Source organism: Capra hircus, chromosome 11 (assembly GCF_001704415.2).
Source record: "Capra hircus breed San Clemente chromosome 11, ASM170441v1, whole genome shotgun sequence".
NCBI classification, from domain to species: domain Eukaryota; kingdom Metazoa; phylum Chordata; class Mammalia; order Artiodactyla; family Bovidae; genus Capra; species Capra hircus.
The window spans coordinates 13,754,777-13,773,342 of record NC_030818.1 but is presented as its reverse complement, the minus strand read 5'-3'; the positions used below and the strand labels follow the sequence as shown (position 1 = coordinate 13,773,342).

Below are 18,566 nucleotides of genomic sequence, written 5' to 3'. Positions count from 1 at the left end.
ACAAGGGTCGTAAATATATACTCTTGCTCCTACAGCTATGGCCCAAGGAAAGAATCCAAAAGAAGAAAACAGTTTCTAGGCATCAAGAGGGAGCATTATAATTTAAACTGAAAACAAAAATATCCCATGGGAAAAGCCTAACTGTAACACGTGTCCACTTGAATGAAACATTATGATATTTTAAAAGGATACATTTCAAGACATTCTAGCCACATAGAAAAAAGCACAACTCCAAACCCTGAATTTAAAAAGCAGGCACCCAAATCACTTCCTCACCCCGACTAATTGTATAAAAATATTAGTGCACACGGCAAATGCTAAGAGCCGTGAGCAAACATCTCAGGAGATGCTTTTGTGAGAGTGCCCACGAGTAGTTTGCCGCCAACGTTTCCCAACTTTCCAATCTGTTGACCCAGGATCTCACAAATGCAACAAAGGAAATGCGACTACAAATGTCCAAGGAGAAACTGGAAAATATTAATAACTAAACAAAGATTCCCAGGCAGAAGGAGACAAGAGGGTTTAGGAATCTGGGTTCTTCTTTAGATGGACTATGAGGCTCAGCTTGCCAGCACCCTTGCCCACAGGGACTGTGCTGGGATCAGAGCTGGGAGAGGGCACACCCTCGGCGAGCAGGGACCGGTCGCTGTGCATTGGCAGTTAAGACCTCCCAGGAGCACTCCCCGGGCCCTGGGACAATGTTCAGGAGGCAGACGCATGGGAACTCAGCAGGCAGGAGCCCCGGGGGATGCCTGTAGCAGAGGCTCCACAAAGCAGCCAGGGGCTGCTCCCATCCATTCTCCATACACCACCCCACATGGAGGGGACGGGATGGGACTCACCACTCAGGGCGGATGTGCTGTTCTCCAGGGCCTGGCACACGGCCAAGAAAATACCTGTGAAGAGGAAGAAAAGAAGACAGGTGAGAGTCTGCCCAGCAGCCAACTTCTCAGGCTTCAAGGACGGGTCCTTCTCAAAGGGAAAGAGTTGATAGTTTTACAAAGTGGCCAACAGGCAATCATAGCCACATAATACAGTGGTGGTGGTTTAGTCACTAAATTGTGTTCAACTGTGCGACCCCATGGATTGTAGACCACCAGGCTCCTCTGTCCATGAGGATTCTCCAGGCAAGTGGGTTGCCATTCCCTTCTCTGGGGGATCTTCCTGACCCAGGGATAAAACCCTGGTCTCCCACATTGCAGGCAGATTCTTCACCATCTTGAGCCACCAGGGAAGCTTAGTGCAAAATGAATAGGTGGGACCCTTTGTGCAAAAAGCAGGAAAAAAGTGCCTATTAGCATTACTAAAATCTCAAGCCTTTTCTTTCCTAGTCTCTCTCTCTCCACTTGTCATGATGTTTCTTGTTTTAAGACACCTTATCATCGTCATGAAGTCGCTCAGTTGTGTCCGACTCTTTGTGACACCATGGACTGTAGCCCACGAGGCTCCTCCATCCATGGAATTTTCTAGGCAAGAATACTGGAGTGGGTTGCCATTTCCTTCTCCAGGGGATCTTGCCAACCCAGGGATCGAACCCGGGTCTCCCACATTGCAGGCAGACGTTTTACCATGTCTGAGCCACCAGGGAATTGCAAAACACCTTATAGATATATTTTATTGTGATAAAATATACATAGAAGTTACTATCTTCACTCTTTTTAAGCGCACAGTTCAGTGGCTTTAAGTATGTACATGCTGTTGAGCATATCATGATATTTGCTACGTGCTCTTTCTGGTCTTGCTCTCTCTGGGGTGTGAGGAGACTTGCAGGGTCAGCCCAGCTCCCCAGAGACACCCTGGGCCCCAGCAACAGTACCCAAGCGTGCGCAGGATCCCGGACAGCTGGGTCCACCAGCAGGGGGATGGATGTGCGGATGTGAGCAACCCAGCTGCGGGCAGGGAAGCCAGTCAGAGGTTTCTTCTTCCCAGAAACCAGTCGCCCCAACCCACGGTGGGCAGGTGACCTTGAGGGTGTCGCAACATCTACCCGGGGTATGTGGATTAGAGGAGAGGAGAGGCTCGCCCATGTCCGTCTTCTTCAGAGACGCAGCTGGGCTACCAGCCTCAATGGGGCAGCTGCCACCACGCCCTGCCCAGGAGGGGCACACACCTCACTCCAGCCTTTCTGGTGCCCAGGTCCCAGGCGGCAGGAGCAAGAACCCACCCAGGGGAGGCAGGGAGGTGGCAGTAGGTGGGATCACAGGAGCCAAGGCCCCCGGGCCCTGCACATACCCCACTGTCCCATTAACCTTCATTTTCCTTTCACATTTATAATGTGAAAGGAAAACCATTAAGTATGTCCAGACTGCGACTGCATGGGCATGAGCCCCCAAGCCCAGGGCCCACCTGAGCAGGAGGCTCTGGGACCACAGGGGTTGCATACTTCCAAAGCCACCCCGGCCAGCAGATGACCTTCTGCACCTGCACGTTACAGCCCCGGGGGAAGCAGAGCAGCACAATTCTGTCGAAGAAGGAACCTCTAGGGGTTATGCAATCAGCATGAACTAAGACTGATTTCCTAAAACTGAACTGCAAAAACATGCCGGGATGGTCACGCAATGAGGCCGGGCTGCCTGCAGGCTAGCCCAGAGGCAGCACAGAAAAGAGGCAAACCTCTGTGCTGTGACCCCCAGCCCAAGGCTCGGGAACACCCCTTGCCATGCAGGCTGTGAGAGCTCCTTTCCCCCATCACTCAGGATGTAGACACGGCAGCCCTTGACTCTCAAGGGAGAAACACGCTTGGAACAGATGAGGCAATCTGCTCAGGACTTCCCTTTAAGCCTTTGACCTGAGAAATATCTAAAAGCTTCAGGCTGCTCTCACTGCTGGCCTGGCATGAATTTCCCAAATACTCCTTCAGAGTGCCGAACCTGACACTGGGTGCTGGAGTTGGGTCGGGGGAGACCAGGAGGCGGTGGCAGACGGGGACGGGGAGAGAGTTAGTGAAATCACACGTTGGCCTGTGAAATTCCTTCTTGCTGCTCAACAGACAGTACCTTTGGAAGCAAGGTCTCAGGACCTCCCCTGGGCATTATCTAAAAGGCCGAGTGTGTAACCGACACACCAAGAATTACAGTGAGGGTTTCCTACCAAAGCAAGACAAAGTCTCAGAGGTCTCTCCCAGTCAGCTGGGGACCTGTCACAAGCTGATTTTACTGGCATCACCACAAACCACTCTGGGCCAAAGATGGCCAGTGACTTGTGGAACCGAAAGGAAAGACTCACAGATGCTCTGTATACCTCTTGAGAGGAAGTGCCACTGGCCTGTCACAAACAGTCTATGAACAAATGCATCTCCTTCCCCTCTCCGTCCCAGCCCCGTATCCATCGTCCGCCCATCAGTCAGTACAGTTCCTGGGCTCCACGCTGACCTCTGCTTAAGCAAAGCCTGGACTAGACAGCAAACACTGTCCACCCTCAGCCAGGAGAGAGCGGAGGTGCTCCCCAGCATCCAGGGCGTGTGGAGGGGCGCTCCCTCAGCCTTGGGGCGAGTCCCTTTGCCATCCCACCCCCTGGGTTCCTTACCTGGGAGCTCTCAGCTGCTGAACTTGCAAAGATGTTTCAGGAACTGATTAGGGGTTACAAAACCACCATGTTCCACAGAGGAAGGACACTGGGTTTTTAATCATAAGTTGAGCAGTACAGGAACAGTTCCTTTCTGTTACCCCTGACAGTCCCATGGAAAAACTCTGTGGTGCCCTGGGCTCTCTCTGCAGTTTCTGTTTAGACACAACTGCAGCAGGGGCCCTGTGATGGGAGATGAGGCCTCTGCTTCTCCTTCACCACGTGGTGGGCTCACTAGGAGGGTTCCAGACCCAAAAGATAGGGTCTGCCGGTCTGACCCCTGTCACGTCTCACAGCGGCACAGGTGCCACATACTGGGCAGGTGGCAGTCCCAGGCCCACCACGTGGCTTTTACATGCTTTATCTTATTTAGTCCTCACCATACCCATGACACAGGGCTCCTCCCAGCCTCCCGGTCCAGTCTATGGAAACACCCCCATTTTACAGATGAGGAAACTGAGGCTTAGACAGGTTGAGAAATCTGCCCAAGTTCCTGCAGCCCAATTCAGACTCAAGTCTATCCAACTCCTATGCCTGAGACAGTGTTTAATGACCACCCCACACACCAGTCCTGACCATGGGCTGTGGAAGTACCAGCTATGACCCCCAAAAGAGTCCAGACAGCAGATTCAGTGGGCCTAGGCACCAGGTTGATCCATCTCTTCCAGAGGCTCCATCTGTTGCTTCTTGTGATATTTCCACTGCCTCCAGTCCCTCCACTATGAGCAAGGTCTACCAAGAAGAAGCAAGGGTATGAATGTCCAGAATCCCCACAGCATAATCTCCGTAAGCCCAGCTGCCCAGATGCCCCCTGGGCTTTGCTTGGAACAGCTGGACCGTGTGAAGGCCAGAAACACGTGGCCTTGGCAGGCTCCGAGACGACAGGAGCACATGAATCCTCCCTGGAGCACCTGCGTGGGTTCAGATGTAGGCACGGCCGCTGCCAGTGGCCCTGGGGAGACAACGCACAGTTCAGACGGAGACTCAGAGGCTACAGGTGCCTCTGGCCTGAGGTTCAAAGCCGGGCCTTGCCTGCCCCAAGGCCAGCCAGCCAGCCTCCCTCCAGGCAGGAATCCCTTCTGGGCTGCTCCTGCCAGCATCCCATTTTGTTTAAATAGCTCCAATGAAGGGAATCTCAGGATTGTGAACATAGTAAGGTGGGGTGGTGGGGAGGGGAAAATCTACACGCAATGGAAGAAAGACCTTGTGAAAGATGGACCCCAGCCTCAAGGCAGAGGGAACCCACACGGCCCTCCAGGAAGGACAAGGGCCGCAGAGCTTTCGCTTCAGCTTTCGGAATGCAGATGACTGCTACCAACAGGAAGAATGGTCAGAGAGAGGACAGCCTACTTACCTGGGAGCTCACAGGTCAGGGCCAAGGGGAAATGCTGCCGATGGATGCTGGACACCCATCTCCCCCTGACCACAGAGCAGGATGCCCCGTCCACGCGGCCCTGTGTGCATGCACGGGGTTGAGACCTGGCTGTGCCTTGAGCATGGGACACCCTCCATCCTCTTCCACCTGTCGGCCTGGTGACCACTCCACCTCCTCTGCAGACACTCAGCTCTAAGGCCCCGACCTGGAAGAGGCATCGTCAGGCCCCTGGCCATCCCGGCAGAGGTGACCATGCCCTGCTCTCACCTCCACTACGGCTGGTATTTGCTTCCAGGCTCCTACCTACTCCACTATGTAGATCAGCTGCTTACCGTAGAAAATCAAGGCTCCACAGCTCATCCACTTTCAAATCCCCTAAGCCAGGCTTCCTGAGCAAAGGAGTGAGCGTGAGGTTTTGGCATCAGGGAGATGTGGGGAGGGTGGAGAGAGGTTGCAGCAGGGCCTTTTGGATGAAAGATGTCTTAGGTTTAGAGGAGCTGGTGAGGAATGGTCTGCAGGGAATGACGCAGGCGGAGGGGCAGGAACCAGTGGAGAGACAAGCAGCAGCAAGAGTGGCCATGTGGAGGGCAGCCAGGATCTCACGTCCTCTCCTGCCATGCTGGGGCTGCGGGGTCATGAGGCTCAGAGCAGAAGCTCAGGAAGTGAGCGTGGTACCTACAGCTCGAGCTCATCAGGTGACACCCATGAACAGCCACGTAGGGGACAAAAATGGAAATGGGTCACAGGGAACCCTGCTGGTCCCCCTGGTCTAAGGTAACTTCTGGTACCAGGTTCTAGGGTATCTTATCTTATGAATTACATTCCAACACCTGAAATTGATCTGCAAACATGGCAGGATTTCTAACCGCAAAACCTGTAATATTGTGTGACTTAGTATTTTTCAACCAAGAGGTTTGATAGTCAGGTACAGATGCTGCTTCAGGGTCAGAAGTGATCAGGAAGAAAAAGGGAACACACAGCAGGAGGGGCAAGGAGGGAAGCTGGCAGGACCAGAAAGACCAGGAGACCCGTGCCTGACCCTCCTGCGAGCACAGCCATAAATGTCACATCGAAAGCAGCCACGCGACATCCTCATCACCCCAGTGCAGTTTCTCCCCAAGGAAGAGGTGACAGTTCACAAGTGCCCCTGCTGATAGAGGCCGGTGACACTGGCTTCAGAGGACGGCAGGCAAAGCAGCAGAGGAATGTGCGGAGTAACTGGCCGGACGGGATCAGGAGAGCTCAGGGGAAGGCGAGGAGGGTTTAGAAATACGTGACACAGAATGAATCACTTTGGGCCGAACAGCTCACGGGACAGAGGGCTCTTTCTCTCCCCATCCCAGCATCTGGAACTCTGCCTTCAAAACAGATTAAACTTTGCTACCCCAGGAGAGTCTTATCGAGAAATTACTTGAAATGGTTAATGTTGGGTTTTAGGTGGTAACTCTGCAGGGACGTGGGTAGCTCTTGTGACAAACCCATCCAAGTGAGGTTCTGACCCTGCACCCAAACAGCTCCACAGACACGTGAACCAGGAACACACCTGTACGCCAGCAGTGGGCAGGAAGACCACGGGCGCCTGACTAGTGTCCCGAGCTCCCTCCTCGCATCGTTCAGCCATAATTATCATTGTGGCGGAGAGCATTATTAACAGTAATAGCAGCAACATTTCAGCACTTACGACATGCCCTGCATCGTCTCATTCAGCACGCAAAGCCAGTCCTAGGAAGCAGGTACTGCTCAAGCTCCCAGTTTGGAGATGAGAAAGTCCAGACATAGGAGATTAAGTCGCTTGCCCAAGGTCACCCAGCCTGTAAGCGACAGACATGGCGGCTCATGTTACAGGGCCCATCCAGCCACCCTCTGCTTCCCCCTGTCCTGTGGAGCACAGCCAAAGGACACAGACACTCTAGAAAAGTCTTCTTCTCCTGGGTCTAAGCCAGATGTGCTGTGACACGGAGATAACCAGGGAGTCCAGAGACTAGGGTCATCCGTGAGTGGCGTCACCTTTAGCAAGTCCCTTCACCACTCAATCTCAGGTTCTTTATGTTTAAATGACAGAGTTGCATCAGCCCTGTCCCCAACTTCTGGGATGATATGGGGCTGGCATCTTTCTAAACCATCCATCTGGGGAAGAGGGGTGTGGACATACTTGGCCTCATTCTGATGCTCCGTGTGCAGGTGGGTCCCTTGCCCTGAACCAGGATCAGCCGAAAGGCTGTGCGTGCTCGCCTCAGTGAGTGCGCGCAGTTTGTTGTGATTTTGTTTTTCGATTTAGCACATCCATCAAATATTAGAAGATGGGAGAGATCCGAAACTAGAACCTACAAGGGCACTTTCCATTTCTACATTTTCAATGCAGTCTTGACATGGGCTTGAAGATATATTCGAAGCTTACAGTCCAGGATGAATGTTCCTGGGTCAGTGAGCTTGGGACCCTCAGCTGCCCTTGCTAATGACTCGTGGGTGGCCAGAAGCAGCAAAGTCCAACTTGATGAGTCTAAGGCAATACCTTATGACTATGACCTCCTAGAAAACAAGGCAGTGTTACTTGAATGCTCATGGTATTTTCCATGTCTGTGTTTGTATATCTGTGGGTGGGAAAACCCAAAGTGTTCAGACTGAACCTTCAGGATCAGGGAGGTGGAAGAGACAGGCACACAAGTGTCTGCACTGCAACCTTGTACCACTTTCTAATCCCAACTCAGGGTCTATTACAGCAGAGAAAAAAGGAGCCCTGCTGTCAGGACTGGGTTCAAACCCTAGCTCTGCTGCTCCTTAACTGTGAGACCTTAGCTGTGTTACCTAACCTCACTTTGCCTCTGTGTCCTCATCCATGACCAAGGACAACACTTCCTTGCATGACTATTGCAAGGATTAAATAAAATGAAATAAAGTATGCAAAGTCAGAGGAGAATGGACTTCCACACTACATGGAAAGCAGATGAGAATGGGCTGCTAAAGCCAGCACACAATCCCACATTCCCATCAACACTTTCCCACTTCCAGGCCCCAAGCACTGTTTCCAACCCTGACCTTCTCCAAAGGCTTGGACCTCAGACCTCGTGTCTCCTGCCCTTCTCCACTCCTCCTCCCTGGTTCTAGGTTGAGCTGAAGACCAGATACCATCATTGGCCCCTCCCTCTCCTTTACCCCATCCCACAAGTCTTGCCTCCACCTCACCCGTCTTATCCATCCCTCTACATCCCTACTGCCATTGGCAAAACTCGGGCCTCATCATCTCTTCTGGGTCTTCACAATAGTCGCCTGACTGGTTTTTCTGACCAAGGCATTTTCACCTCTGCTCCTGCTGCCAGTGAGCTCCTAAGCACTTGGACCACCAGACCCCTTCCCTCTAACCTCTGCTCACAGAGGCCCATCTGAAGTCCTGCCCAGAGACTACAGGTGTATAACCTGGTCCTAAACCCCGTTTCTACTTGGCTCCTCCCACCCATTCCTGGCAGGCACCTGCCACCTTCCCTGCACACGACCTGTCCTCACTCAGCTCAGTGTCTCGGATTCACGCCACTAGGGTCCTAACTTGAGTCCTTGCAGTTATGCAACCTTGGCCTGTTACCAGCATCTCAGTCTCCTTTGCTATTAAAAAGAGATAAAGATATCCATCTCCCACATGGGATTACTGTAAAGACTGACTGCAGAGACTCAGGATAAACAGGTAGTACATGGGGTGGCTCTTGATGAGGGTGAAAGAGGAGAGTGAAAAAGCTGGCTTAAAATTTAACATTCAAAAAACTAAGATCATGACATCCTGTCCCATCACTTCATGGCAGACAGATGGGGAAACAGTGGAAACAGTGGCTGACTTTATTTTCTTGGGCTCCAGAATCATAGTAGACAGTCACTGCAGCCAAAGACTCTTGATCCTTGGAAGAAACGCTATGACAAACCTAGACAGTGTAATAAAAAGCAGAGACATCACTTTGCTGACAAAGGTCCATCTAGCCAAAGCTATGGTTTTTCCAGTAATTGTGTACAGATGTGAGAGTTGGACCATAAAGAAGGCTGAGCACTGAAGAATTGATGCTTTCATACTGTGGTGCTGGAGAAGACTCTTGAGAGTCCCTTGGACTGCAAGGAGATCAAACCAGTCAATCCTAAAGGAATCAACCCTGAATATTCATTAGAAGGACTAAAGCTGAAGCTCCCATACTTTGGCCTCCTGATGCAAAGAACTGATTCGTTAGAAAAGACCCTGCTGCTGGGAAAGACTGAAGGCAGGAAGAGAAGGAGACGACACAGGATGAGATGGTTGGACAGCATCACCGACTTGATGGACATGAATCTGAGCAAGCTCCAGGAGATGGTGATGGACAGGGAAGCCTAGGGTGCTGCAGTCCATGGGGTCACAAAGAGTCGGACACTACTGAGTGACTGAACTGAATTGAGATGGGTGGGATGGGCTAAAAGGTGGGAGGGAGGCTCAAGATGGAGGGGACATATGTATACCTATGGCTGATTCATGTTGATGTATAGCAGAAACCAACACAATATTATAATCCTTCAATTAAAGATAAATAAATTAAAAAGAAAAAGAAATGACTAAATGAGAAAGCTGTAGAGACCATGGCAGGAACAGGTGGGTGCTGCATTGTTGAGAAACCTTTGTTTCTTAAGGCCCGGTAGGTGTGATGCAATGCCTCACACTGCTACACACACAGTCCTCTCTGCTGCCCCCAACCCTCACCCAGGTCAAAGCCTTACAGCACAGCGCTACCTGCTAATATGGTGGTCTGAGGGGACCCCCACCCCGACACCCCGCAAAGCAGACAGCACACAGGAGCAAAATATCTCTGTAAAACTGTTAACCAGGATGCACCAAGCATCTCCTCTGGGTGAAATGGGCCCTGTGCCCACTCCCATCCATGCCCCGCTCTTTCTTGTTAGGAGGAAGCAGAGTTGAAGGTTCATCAGTGATCCTGGACCAGGGTTGGGGACTGAGGCAAACTTCGTCTTGCACAGGCCCTGTTCCCGTCCTGGCAGGACAGGGGCCTCGACAGGGACTGCAGAGCAGCTGGGCAAGTGTGACTGAGTTCTCCTGGAGTTTTCCGGCTGCTGAATCACCAACACACTCTCCCAGCGCCGAGCTCCGGGGCTGCAGGAAGCTGTGACAAGCTGAGGTGCTCACACCCTGTTCCAGCTGACTGACCCTCATGTGAGGCATCAAGGTGTCAGTGCAAAGGGCCATGCTCGACTTTCCCAGAGTCCCTGAGGAAAGAAGCGGTGGGAGAGTGGACCAGACCCAGGGCTGGGATCCAGTGGGAGACGCAGTGACACTCCCTGCAGGGCCAGGGTCCCACAACTGCCAGCAAATTCAGGAATCAAACACCAAGCCCCACCCCCTCCACGGAGGCCCACTGGCCCTGTCCCAGCTTCCCCTGGCCTTGTGGTGGCGCCCAAATGGCCTGTGCAGACCTCAGCCCAGCAGAGGTAGCCTGCTGGCAGCCCCAACAAAGGCAGACCCATCCCTCAGCTCTGTCAAGGCCACGAATGCACACCACTCACCACCAGTGGCTTAGAAGTAGGCTACGAGAGGGGAGGAGGTGAAAACACAAGCAATCCTTGAACTCTGCCCTACTTCCTCCACGTGATGATGACAAACTCATCCTTCCCACCACTCGGCTTGGACACCCCAGAACCACCCTGCAGGAGGCACGCGAGGCTGGGGTTTGAGCCAAGATAAACACCAGTGGGACTTGGCCACATTTCAGATCAGTGCAGCGTTGGCCTTGGAGGCTGGCGGAGGCCTGGACAGAGGGGACAGCCCTGCACCAATGCTCATTGCCACCATCAGGCCTCCGTCATGTTCTGGGTTCTCGGGGCTGACTCCAGAACACCCCTTAGGAGAACTCACCTGACTGCATAGAGACCACTGATTGAGAAGCAGAGCTCAAATGAAGATGGATTTTCAAGAATTAAAGGGGAAACACCCTGAAGTTCTTGGAACCCTGCATCACAAAGCAGGCTGGGAAGAGGTCTAAGTTCTCCTCCTCTGAAAGTGAGGGGGAGGAGGAAGAGAAGAGGGGAGATGAAGAAGGGTACGGAGGAGAAGAGCAGGTGCCAGCTGTGAGAAGGGCCCGGAGGAGAAGAGGGCAAGAGGCACTCAGAGAACCCTCTTTCACTAGGAGACCCTGACCAGCCCACCCCTAGCCCAGGGCTTCTGCCCACTGGCAGTGCATCCTGGGGGCAGCTGGTAACTGGTGGGGTAGGTTTTGACTGTCACATGACATGGGGGCTCTCCTGGCATTTAGTGGATAAGAGCAGGGATGCTAAATTGCTGTGATGCATAGGAGTTTGTCCTCCTTAAGAGACTAACAGTGCACCCTGTTTGAGAAATTATGGACCCAGGCATGGAAAGTGTTTCAACTATAGGTCATTCAGCCTCCAACTGCACGTGGGCAGAAGCACCCAAAACTCAAGGGAGACAGAATAAGCCAGCGGTACATGAACAGACAAGGCGGCTCAGGAAAGCCTTGCCAGCGGCCTGGGGGAGCTCGCAGCGGACTGCAGGATCAGCCTGCCTTCAGGTAACTGGGCTGCTTCCTTCCCTGACATTCAGTAATTCCCTCCATTCTGCATTCATGTCTATGCTTCTCTATAATAACCCAGAGCATCTGGGTTGCACAATAGGAAGCCAGCCTATAAAGTAACAAGACCAACGAGCTGCCAACAAACCTGCACCCAGTGATTTATAGTCTCAGGGCCCCAAACAGACTCCTGGGGGCCTGGGGAGGGAAGGAGGGGAGGCATGGCGAGGAGGGCAACTGTCTCTTAGTCCACTGCCTGACTTTAGAGCCCCTGAAGTATTTCCCTCTGGCCAATGGATGGTCTTTCGGCTACACAATACAAAGCTGTTCGGTGAATGCCCCCAGTGCACTTAGTCATATAGGAAGAGTTTCTTTTACTGATTGGAGACACATCAGTGAGGAACAAGGCATGCCTGACCCCACAGTTTCGGGATGAAGAGCATCATGTACCTCTCAGTGGTGTCAACTTAAATCACTTTAAAGAAAGAAAAAAGTGCACCCTGGGGAAGTATGGTAGCTTTCACCTACCAAGCCTGCTCCTGCCCATCACCATCTACCTTGTTAACTTTGGGGTGGGGGGACGGTGGAGATGTGAAGCAAAAGAAAAGAGGGAGGGAAGAGGAAGTTTTCCGCTCAGATGGTTTAGCTCTAGCAAGAAGAGGGAAATGACAGGAAGAATGTGGACAGCATCCCTGGAATATTCAGTGTGTCTCCGAAGCACTGCCCAGAAAAATCAGACTCGTCCAAGCGGAAGTGGGACAGGAACCAGAAGCAGCTGATAGAATGGTATAGCCACTCTGGAGGACAGCTTGGTGGTTTCTTGCAAAACCAGACATAGTCTTACCATTTGGTTTGACAATCAAGCTCCTTGGTATTTACCCAAATGAATGAAAATTTATGTGTACACACACACACAGAAAGCTGCACACACAAATATTTATAGCAGCTTTATTCACAATTACTCAATCATGGAAGTAACCAAAATATCCTTCAGCAGGCAAATGGATAAACTATGGTATATTCAGACAATGGAATATTATGCAACAATGAAAGAAATGAACTCTCAAACTGGAAAAAGACATGAAGTAACCTTAAATGCCTGTTCCTAAGTGAAATGATCCAATCGGAAAGGACTATGTACTGTGACTGTGTGATTCCAACTACATGACATTCTGGAAAAGACCTAACTATGGAGACAGTGGGAAAAGATCACTCGTTGCCAGGGGTTTGGGATGAGAGAGAGAGGCAGGGAGGAACAGGGGGAGCACAGAGGATCTGAGGGCAGTGAAACTGTTGTGTGTGATACAATGGTGGATACATATCATCACCCATTTGTCCCCATTCATAGAAAGCATAACACAAAAAATACACCCTATTGTAAATGAGGGACTTTAGTCTGTACTCTAGTTAAAAAACATTAACTTTCATTAAAAATAACGTTCCAATATCAGCTCATTGATTATAACCAACGTGCCACACTCAAGCAAGATGTTAGTAACAGGGGAAGTCGACGAGAACTCTTTGTACTTTATGCTCAACTTTTCTGCAAGCCTGAAACTGCTCTAAAAAATACAGTCTAGGGACTTCTCTGGTGGTCCAGTGGCTAAGACTCCATGCTCCCAAGGCAGGGGGCCCGGGTTCAACCCCTGCTTAGGAAACTATATCCCACAAGCCACAGTGAAGGTCAAAGACCCTATATGCTGCAAGATAACTAAGACCTGGCACAGCCAATATATAGTCTGTTAGTCAACTGTGTATTGATAGTGGCTGCCAGGGAGCAGCTTTGATCAGTGGCTGATCAGACTAGGCTGAGCCACCTGGACCCCAAGTCTCACTCTCAGACTGGGGGCATGTCAGGATGGGAGGAAGCAGGGGAAAACCCTCTGGAAATAGGCCATGGATAAGGCAGATAGGAACCTGGAGGGGAGGAAAGGGAGGAACAATGGATGAAGGGTCTTCCAGAGAAGTCTTTCAATAGAGAGGCTGATAGGCACTGCCAGGAATCTGAGCAGCTTTTGAAACAACCAAGGAAATCCAGTGCCCTGGCTTCCAGCAGCCAGCCTTGCTTCTGTGGTTTCTGACGTAAACCAGATGCATTCTAGAGGCTCCCTCAGATGAGGACAAGTGACGAATACAGCTTTCAATCTGTGGCCAGCCAGCAGTCAGCTCCGAGATGGAGGGGACAGAATTCAAGAGTTGTTGAAGGATGGTTTAATTCTGCTTCTGGACCCTCCAGCTACATCCAAAAGGGGGGTTCCCACGTGGGTACCAGGCACAGCCTTTGTCATAACAAAACGCAGCTACCATCACAGAGAGCTGGTCCATCCTCCCCTTCCTCATACTTCCTTTCTCACACTTCAGGCAGGAAAGGAATAAGAGAGAAATGGAGGCATTTCCACAGTGTGAAAGCATCCTTCTGTGACGACAACCTGCAAGGTAACGAAGCTCCCCACCCATCCCCTCCACTGCCACAGCCTGACATTTTCCTGCAGGCTTATTTGCCTATTTTTCTGTCTTCTTGGCACCAAGCAGGGATGGGCGAGAGACAATTTTTTTGGTTCACTGTATTTCAAGTGCCTAGAACAGTGCCTGACATGTAGACGGCCCTGAACCTCCTGAATGAACTCAGGTCTTTTTTGAGCCAAACCTGGGAGACAGTGCAACAGAGATGTCTGGCAATCGTGAACCAAAGAAGGTGAGACTCGAATCCCTATTTGAGCAGAAGCGCTTTTGAAGGACTTTGTGGAATCTAGGTTCTTTCATTCCGGAATAAGAAGACACCATCAGAACTTTGCTGTGATGACAGTTCTCCAAGAAATGATGCAGACACTGGGGCATTTTCTTCATCATGGGTGTGTGCATAGAAGGATAAAGTCATCACAGATGTCCTTTCTGAACAGGTGACGTCTAACAAAGACCTTAATTAAACGAGGGAAGCAGTCCTGCAAGTATGTGGAAGAAGACCAGTCAAAGTGAAGGAAGGCAGGTGCACAGGTCATGAGGCGGGACTGAACTTCACACTTTCAAGAAACAGCAAGAAGGCTGGTGCGGCTAAAAGAAGACAGTGGTGGGAAACAAGGCTGGAGGGATGCTGTCTCTCAGGGGAGAGCAGGAACCTGAATTTTACTCCAAGCTGGGCAGCCACTGCAAGGTTTTGAGAAGAGGAGCCACAGCGTCTGATTAGAGACATCACGCAGGGTGCTGAGAACGGAAGAACTTACAGAGGCAAGGCTGGAAGCTGGCGGAGTGGGGACAAGGCTGCCGCAGTGTCCTGGTGGGAGAGGGTGTGAGGAGTGGTCAGGTGGAGAGCAGAAACAGCCAGCAGGACTTGGGAGCGCAGGAAGGCCGAGCGTGGGACCTCCTCCACCACCCCATCTCTGCCTCCACCATTTACCTTCCCTCTTTACCTTCAAGGCCAGCTCAAACATCAGTGCCTTCACAAACCTCTCCTGACCACCTCAGATGGAGTATCCCATCTCCAACCCCACCCCACACCCCGCCCCAAAATTAAAATACCAAGTCGATGAGTCAACAAGGACAGAGGTCTGAAGAAACCCATTAGCAAGCTCAGTGCTCACAAGCACCAAAGCCACACAAATCAGTCTCATTTTGGTTGTGATGTTCTCGCATTTCTCTAAAGGGTGTTCATTAACGGTTCCTGTCTGGGGTCTGCCCACTACCCCTAAAGATCCTCCAGGATGCTACAGGCTGGCATGAAGGTTCTGGCCCTGCTCATCCCCAGAGAGGGCCTAGGAATCCCAGTCCATGGCTTTCCTGTGAGATTCACATTCAACATCCTAAGTTAGCACGCAGACAACAATAGTGTGCCCTAGGTAGGCTTTCTAGAGGCTCACACAGCATCTAATCCTGCTCACCACACACCCCTCTGATGCCACCGTGGGCTGGCCTATAGCATCCCAGACTCAGGAGTGAAGGACACACAAGGAGCAAAGTGAACAGGCTCAAGCTGACCTGCGACCAGGGCATGTCCAGCTGCAAAGTTACAGACCCAGAGGCTGCTATCTGCTCTGGGCTTCTCTGCCTACACACCCTGCCTCTGCCGCCACCTCTATGCCCAGTGTGAACACAGCCCTTCTCTCTACTTTCCTTCTTATCTGTGCGGGACAACTGAACAGAGACGGCTGTCCCCACTGATGTGGGTCTAAGGATAGTGATGGCTGCTGGGCGGGAGTGCCACAACATGCTACACACACCACCACACCACACCCCCCCCCCCCCCCCCCCCCCCCCCCCCCCCACCACACACACCACACACACACACACACCACACCACACACCACCAAAAACAAGAAACAACACCACCCACACCACCCAACCACCCCCAAGATAGGCAGATGTGAACATCAACACAGAGCTTTGCTGTCCAGCGATACCTATGGTTTTCTGCTTCTTATTCTGAAGGAAGGCAAATAACCCCATGTTCTGGAGGACACACCAGCCCACATGCCCATAGGCTCTCTGCCTTGCTGGATGCTAATTCTGCCTAACAGGACTCAGTAGTACTTTGGCATGGTTATGATATTAGGTTTATGGAACACCTTCTAAAACTTGGAGTACTGTATTTTTTAAAAGGCAGGAAAGGGACTTCCCTCGTGGTCTAATGGTTAAGAATCTGCCTGCCCGTGCAGAAGTCATGGGTTTGATCCCTGGTCCAGGAAGATCCCACATGTTGTGGGGCAACTTAGCCCGTGCGCCACAACTACTAAGCCTGCATTCTAGAGCCCACAAGTCCCAACACCTAGAGCCCATGCTCTGAAATGAGAAAAGCCACTGCAATGAGAAGCCCATGCACCACAAAGAAGGGCAGCCTCTGCTCACTGCAACTAGAGAAAGAAAGCCCGCTCACAGCAACAAAGACCACAACGCAGCCAAAAATGAATAATTACTTAAAAGGCAGGACATATAAGCAACAGAAGTAAGAACATCTTCAAGTAATTCCTTAGAGACGCATGCCTTTTTATCATTCTTAAGAAAAAATGACCCACCGTCTCAAGCAGGAATGGAAATACCTGCAGATGTCAGACCACCTCCAGCCTGGACCCACAGCAGACATTACTAATTGATCACAGCACTATTTCCAAATGAACTCAGATGCAACCTGCAAATCCTTAGAAACAGACACTTTCAAATGATCATGGTTAGCCCAGAAGATGGAACTACTTCCCACTTCAGCTCAAAAAATATCTGTTGCTTTGTCAATGATGTTTTGAAAGTGACAGGTGGAGAGGAGAAGGGAGGAAGAGAAAAGAGATTAAAAGAGACTCAGCATAAATTATTTGTCATCAGTAAAAACATAAGGATCAACCATTAAATGTTAGGATTATGTGAGGCACTGCAGAAGCTGAGCATAGGGGCAAGAGGAAAGCTGGAAAAACAAGCTCAAGAAGTAGGAAATGAAACCTCTAGATGAAACACAGGCACACATTCTCACATCCCTGCACACAATTATTGTCGATGGAGTAAGCTGCCATTTGTTGGTATGATGACAGATGAAAGTGGATTCATCCCTTCTCTCCCAGGATAAGGGGACAGCACCTGAGAACATCAGTAACTATTCATACCAATTTATCCACCTTCTCAAAGCAAAATGTTTTAACATAAATCAAAGCCTTTTGTTGTTGTTCAATCACTCAGTCGTGTCTGACTCTTTGCAACCCCATGAACTGCAGCATGCCAGGCTTCCCTGTCCTTCACTATCATTTGCTCAAACTCATGTTCACTAAGTTGATGATGTCATCCAACCAGCTCATCCTCTGTTGCCCCTTTCTCTTCACGCTTTCAGTGTTTCCCAGCATCAGGGTCTTTTCCAAAGAGTCAGCTCTTTGCATCAGGTGACCAAAGTACTGGAACATCAGCTTCCACATCAGTCCTCCAATAAATATTCAGGCTTGATTTCCTTTAGGATTGACCGGTTTGATCTCCTTGCTGTTCAAGGGATACTCAAGAGTCTTCTCCACCACCACAGTAAGAAAGTATCAATTCTTCAGCACTCAGCCTTCTTTATGGTCCAACTCTCACATTCATACATGACTGCTGGAAAAACCACTGCTTTGACTAAACAGACCTTTGTAGATTTTCAGAAAATTTCCGCCTGTAAAGCCTCTGAAAATAGCTCAGGTGATAAACATTCCAGGTGAAAACAGTGACTGAACCATTCATAAAAGAGGTTAAGGTGGAAACAACCAAGAAAAGCACAGAGCTAGTTAGTTAGAACAATGCAACACTTCCTAATTCACTTCCTGGGAACCAAAACATGCTTATTCGTAAAAGTTGACTACTTTATCTTGAAGGCCAAACAGTGAGGCCATTTGCCCATTTTTGTTCTGCTTGTAGCAGAGTCAGATGACATCACAGCCCCCAGGGGAGACTCTTGGTTGAACCAAGACTAACCTCTGGGGTTACATGTTCAGGAATGAGACCTGGTTGGCGGGGGGGTGGTCTCTCCTTAAGCCTGACCCTCTCCCCTATTCAGCAGGGCAGCCAGTACTTGCCTCGTTTAAGGAAGTATGTGTTTTGCAAGGAAAGCTGCATATCATAGCTTCTTCTCTAGGATTAAAAACATGCCTCCCCACACAGTCTAGTGCTTCACTTCTCAAGACTGGGAGCTCAGATAAACTCTCCATCCACAGGGTGGGCTTGTGGAAGCTCCCAGCAGTGGGGGCTGCTTCTCCATCCTTGGCTCATGAACAGTCACCCACTGGAGCAGAACCCTCTCCCTGCTTCAGGCCACGAAGTGTTGCTCCCTGATTAGTCAGTGAAGCACATGTGTAAATGGTGAAGCAGATTTATTTTCTTCCTGCTAGAAAACAGTTAGGCTTATTTCACCGAAGTCTTTGCCTTGTTATCACACACCAGCCCTGTGCAGTTTTGGTTCCTTGGATTCTGAACTGCAAGTTGAAAAGATGAAGGCATTTTGTGCCTAAAGGATTGCTCTGTTTCAAAAATGTTTAATCTTTTTTCTTTCCTATTGAATGTCACAACTAAAGAGCATCAACCAGAGGAAGAAATGTTAGATGATGGGTCACTAAGAGATTAGATGACACACACAAAGATCAAGAAAG

General features: G+C 50.5%; 1 protein-coding gene across 2 annotated transcripts in view; it reads right to left on the bottom strand.

The window, feature by feature from the left end:
• TGFA (transforming growth factor alpha) overlaps positions 1 to 18,566 on the bottom strand; it is a 112,153-nt gene that overhangs the window by 76,195 nt on the left and 17,392 nt on the right. For both annotated transcript variants that reach the window (XM_005686385.3, XM_013967513.2), the window contains exon 2: positions 843 to 896. In XM_005686385.3, coding sequence (XP_005686442.1) covers positions 843 to 896 — 54 coding nt within the window. The remainder of the gene's footprint in view (positions 1 to 842; positions 897 to 18,566) is intronic.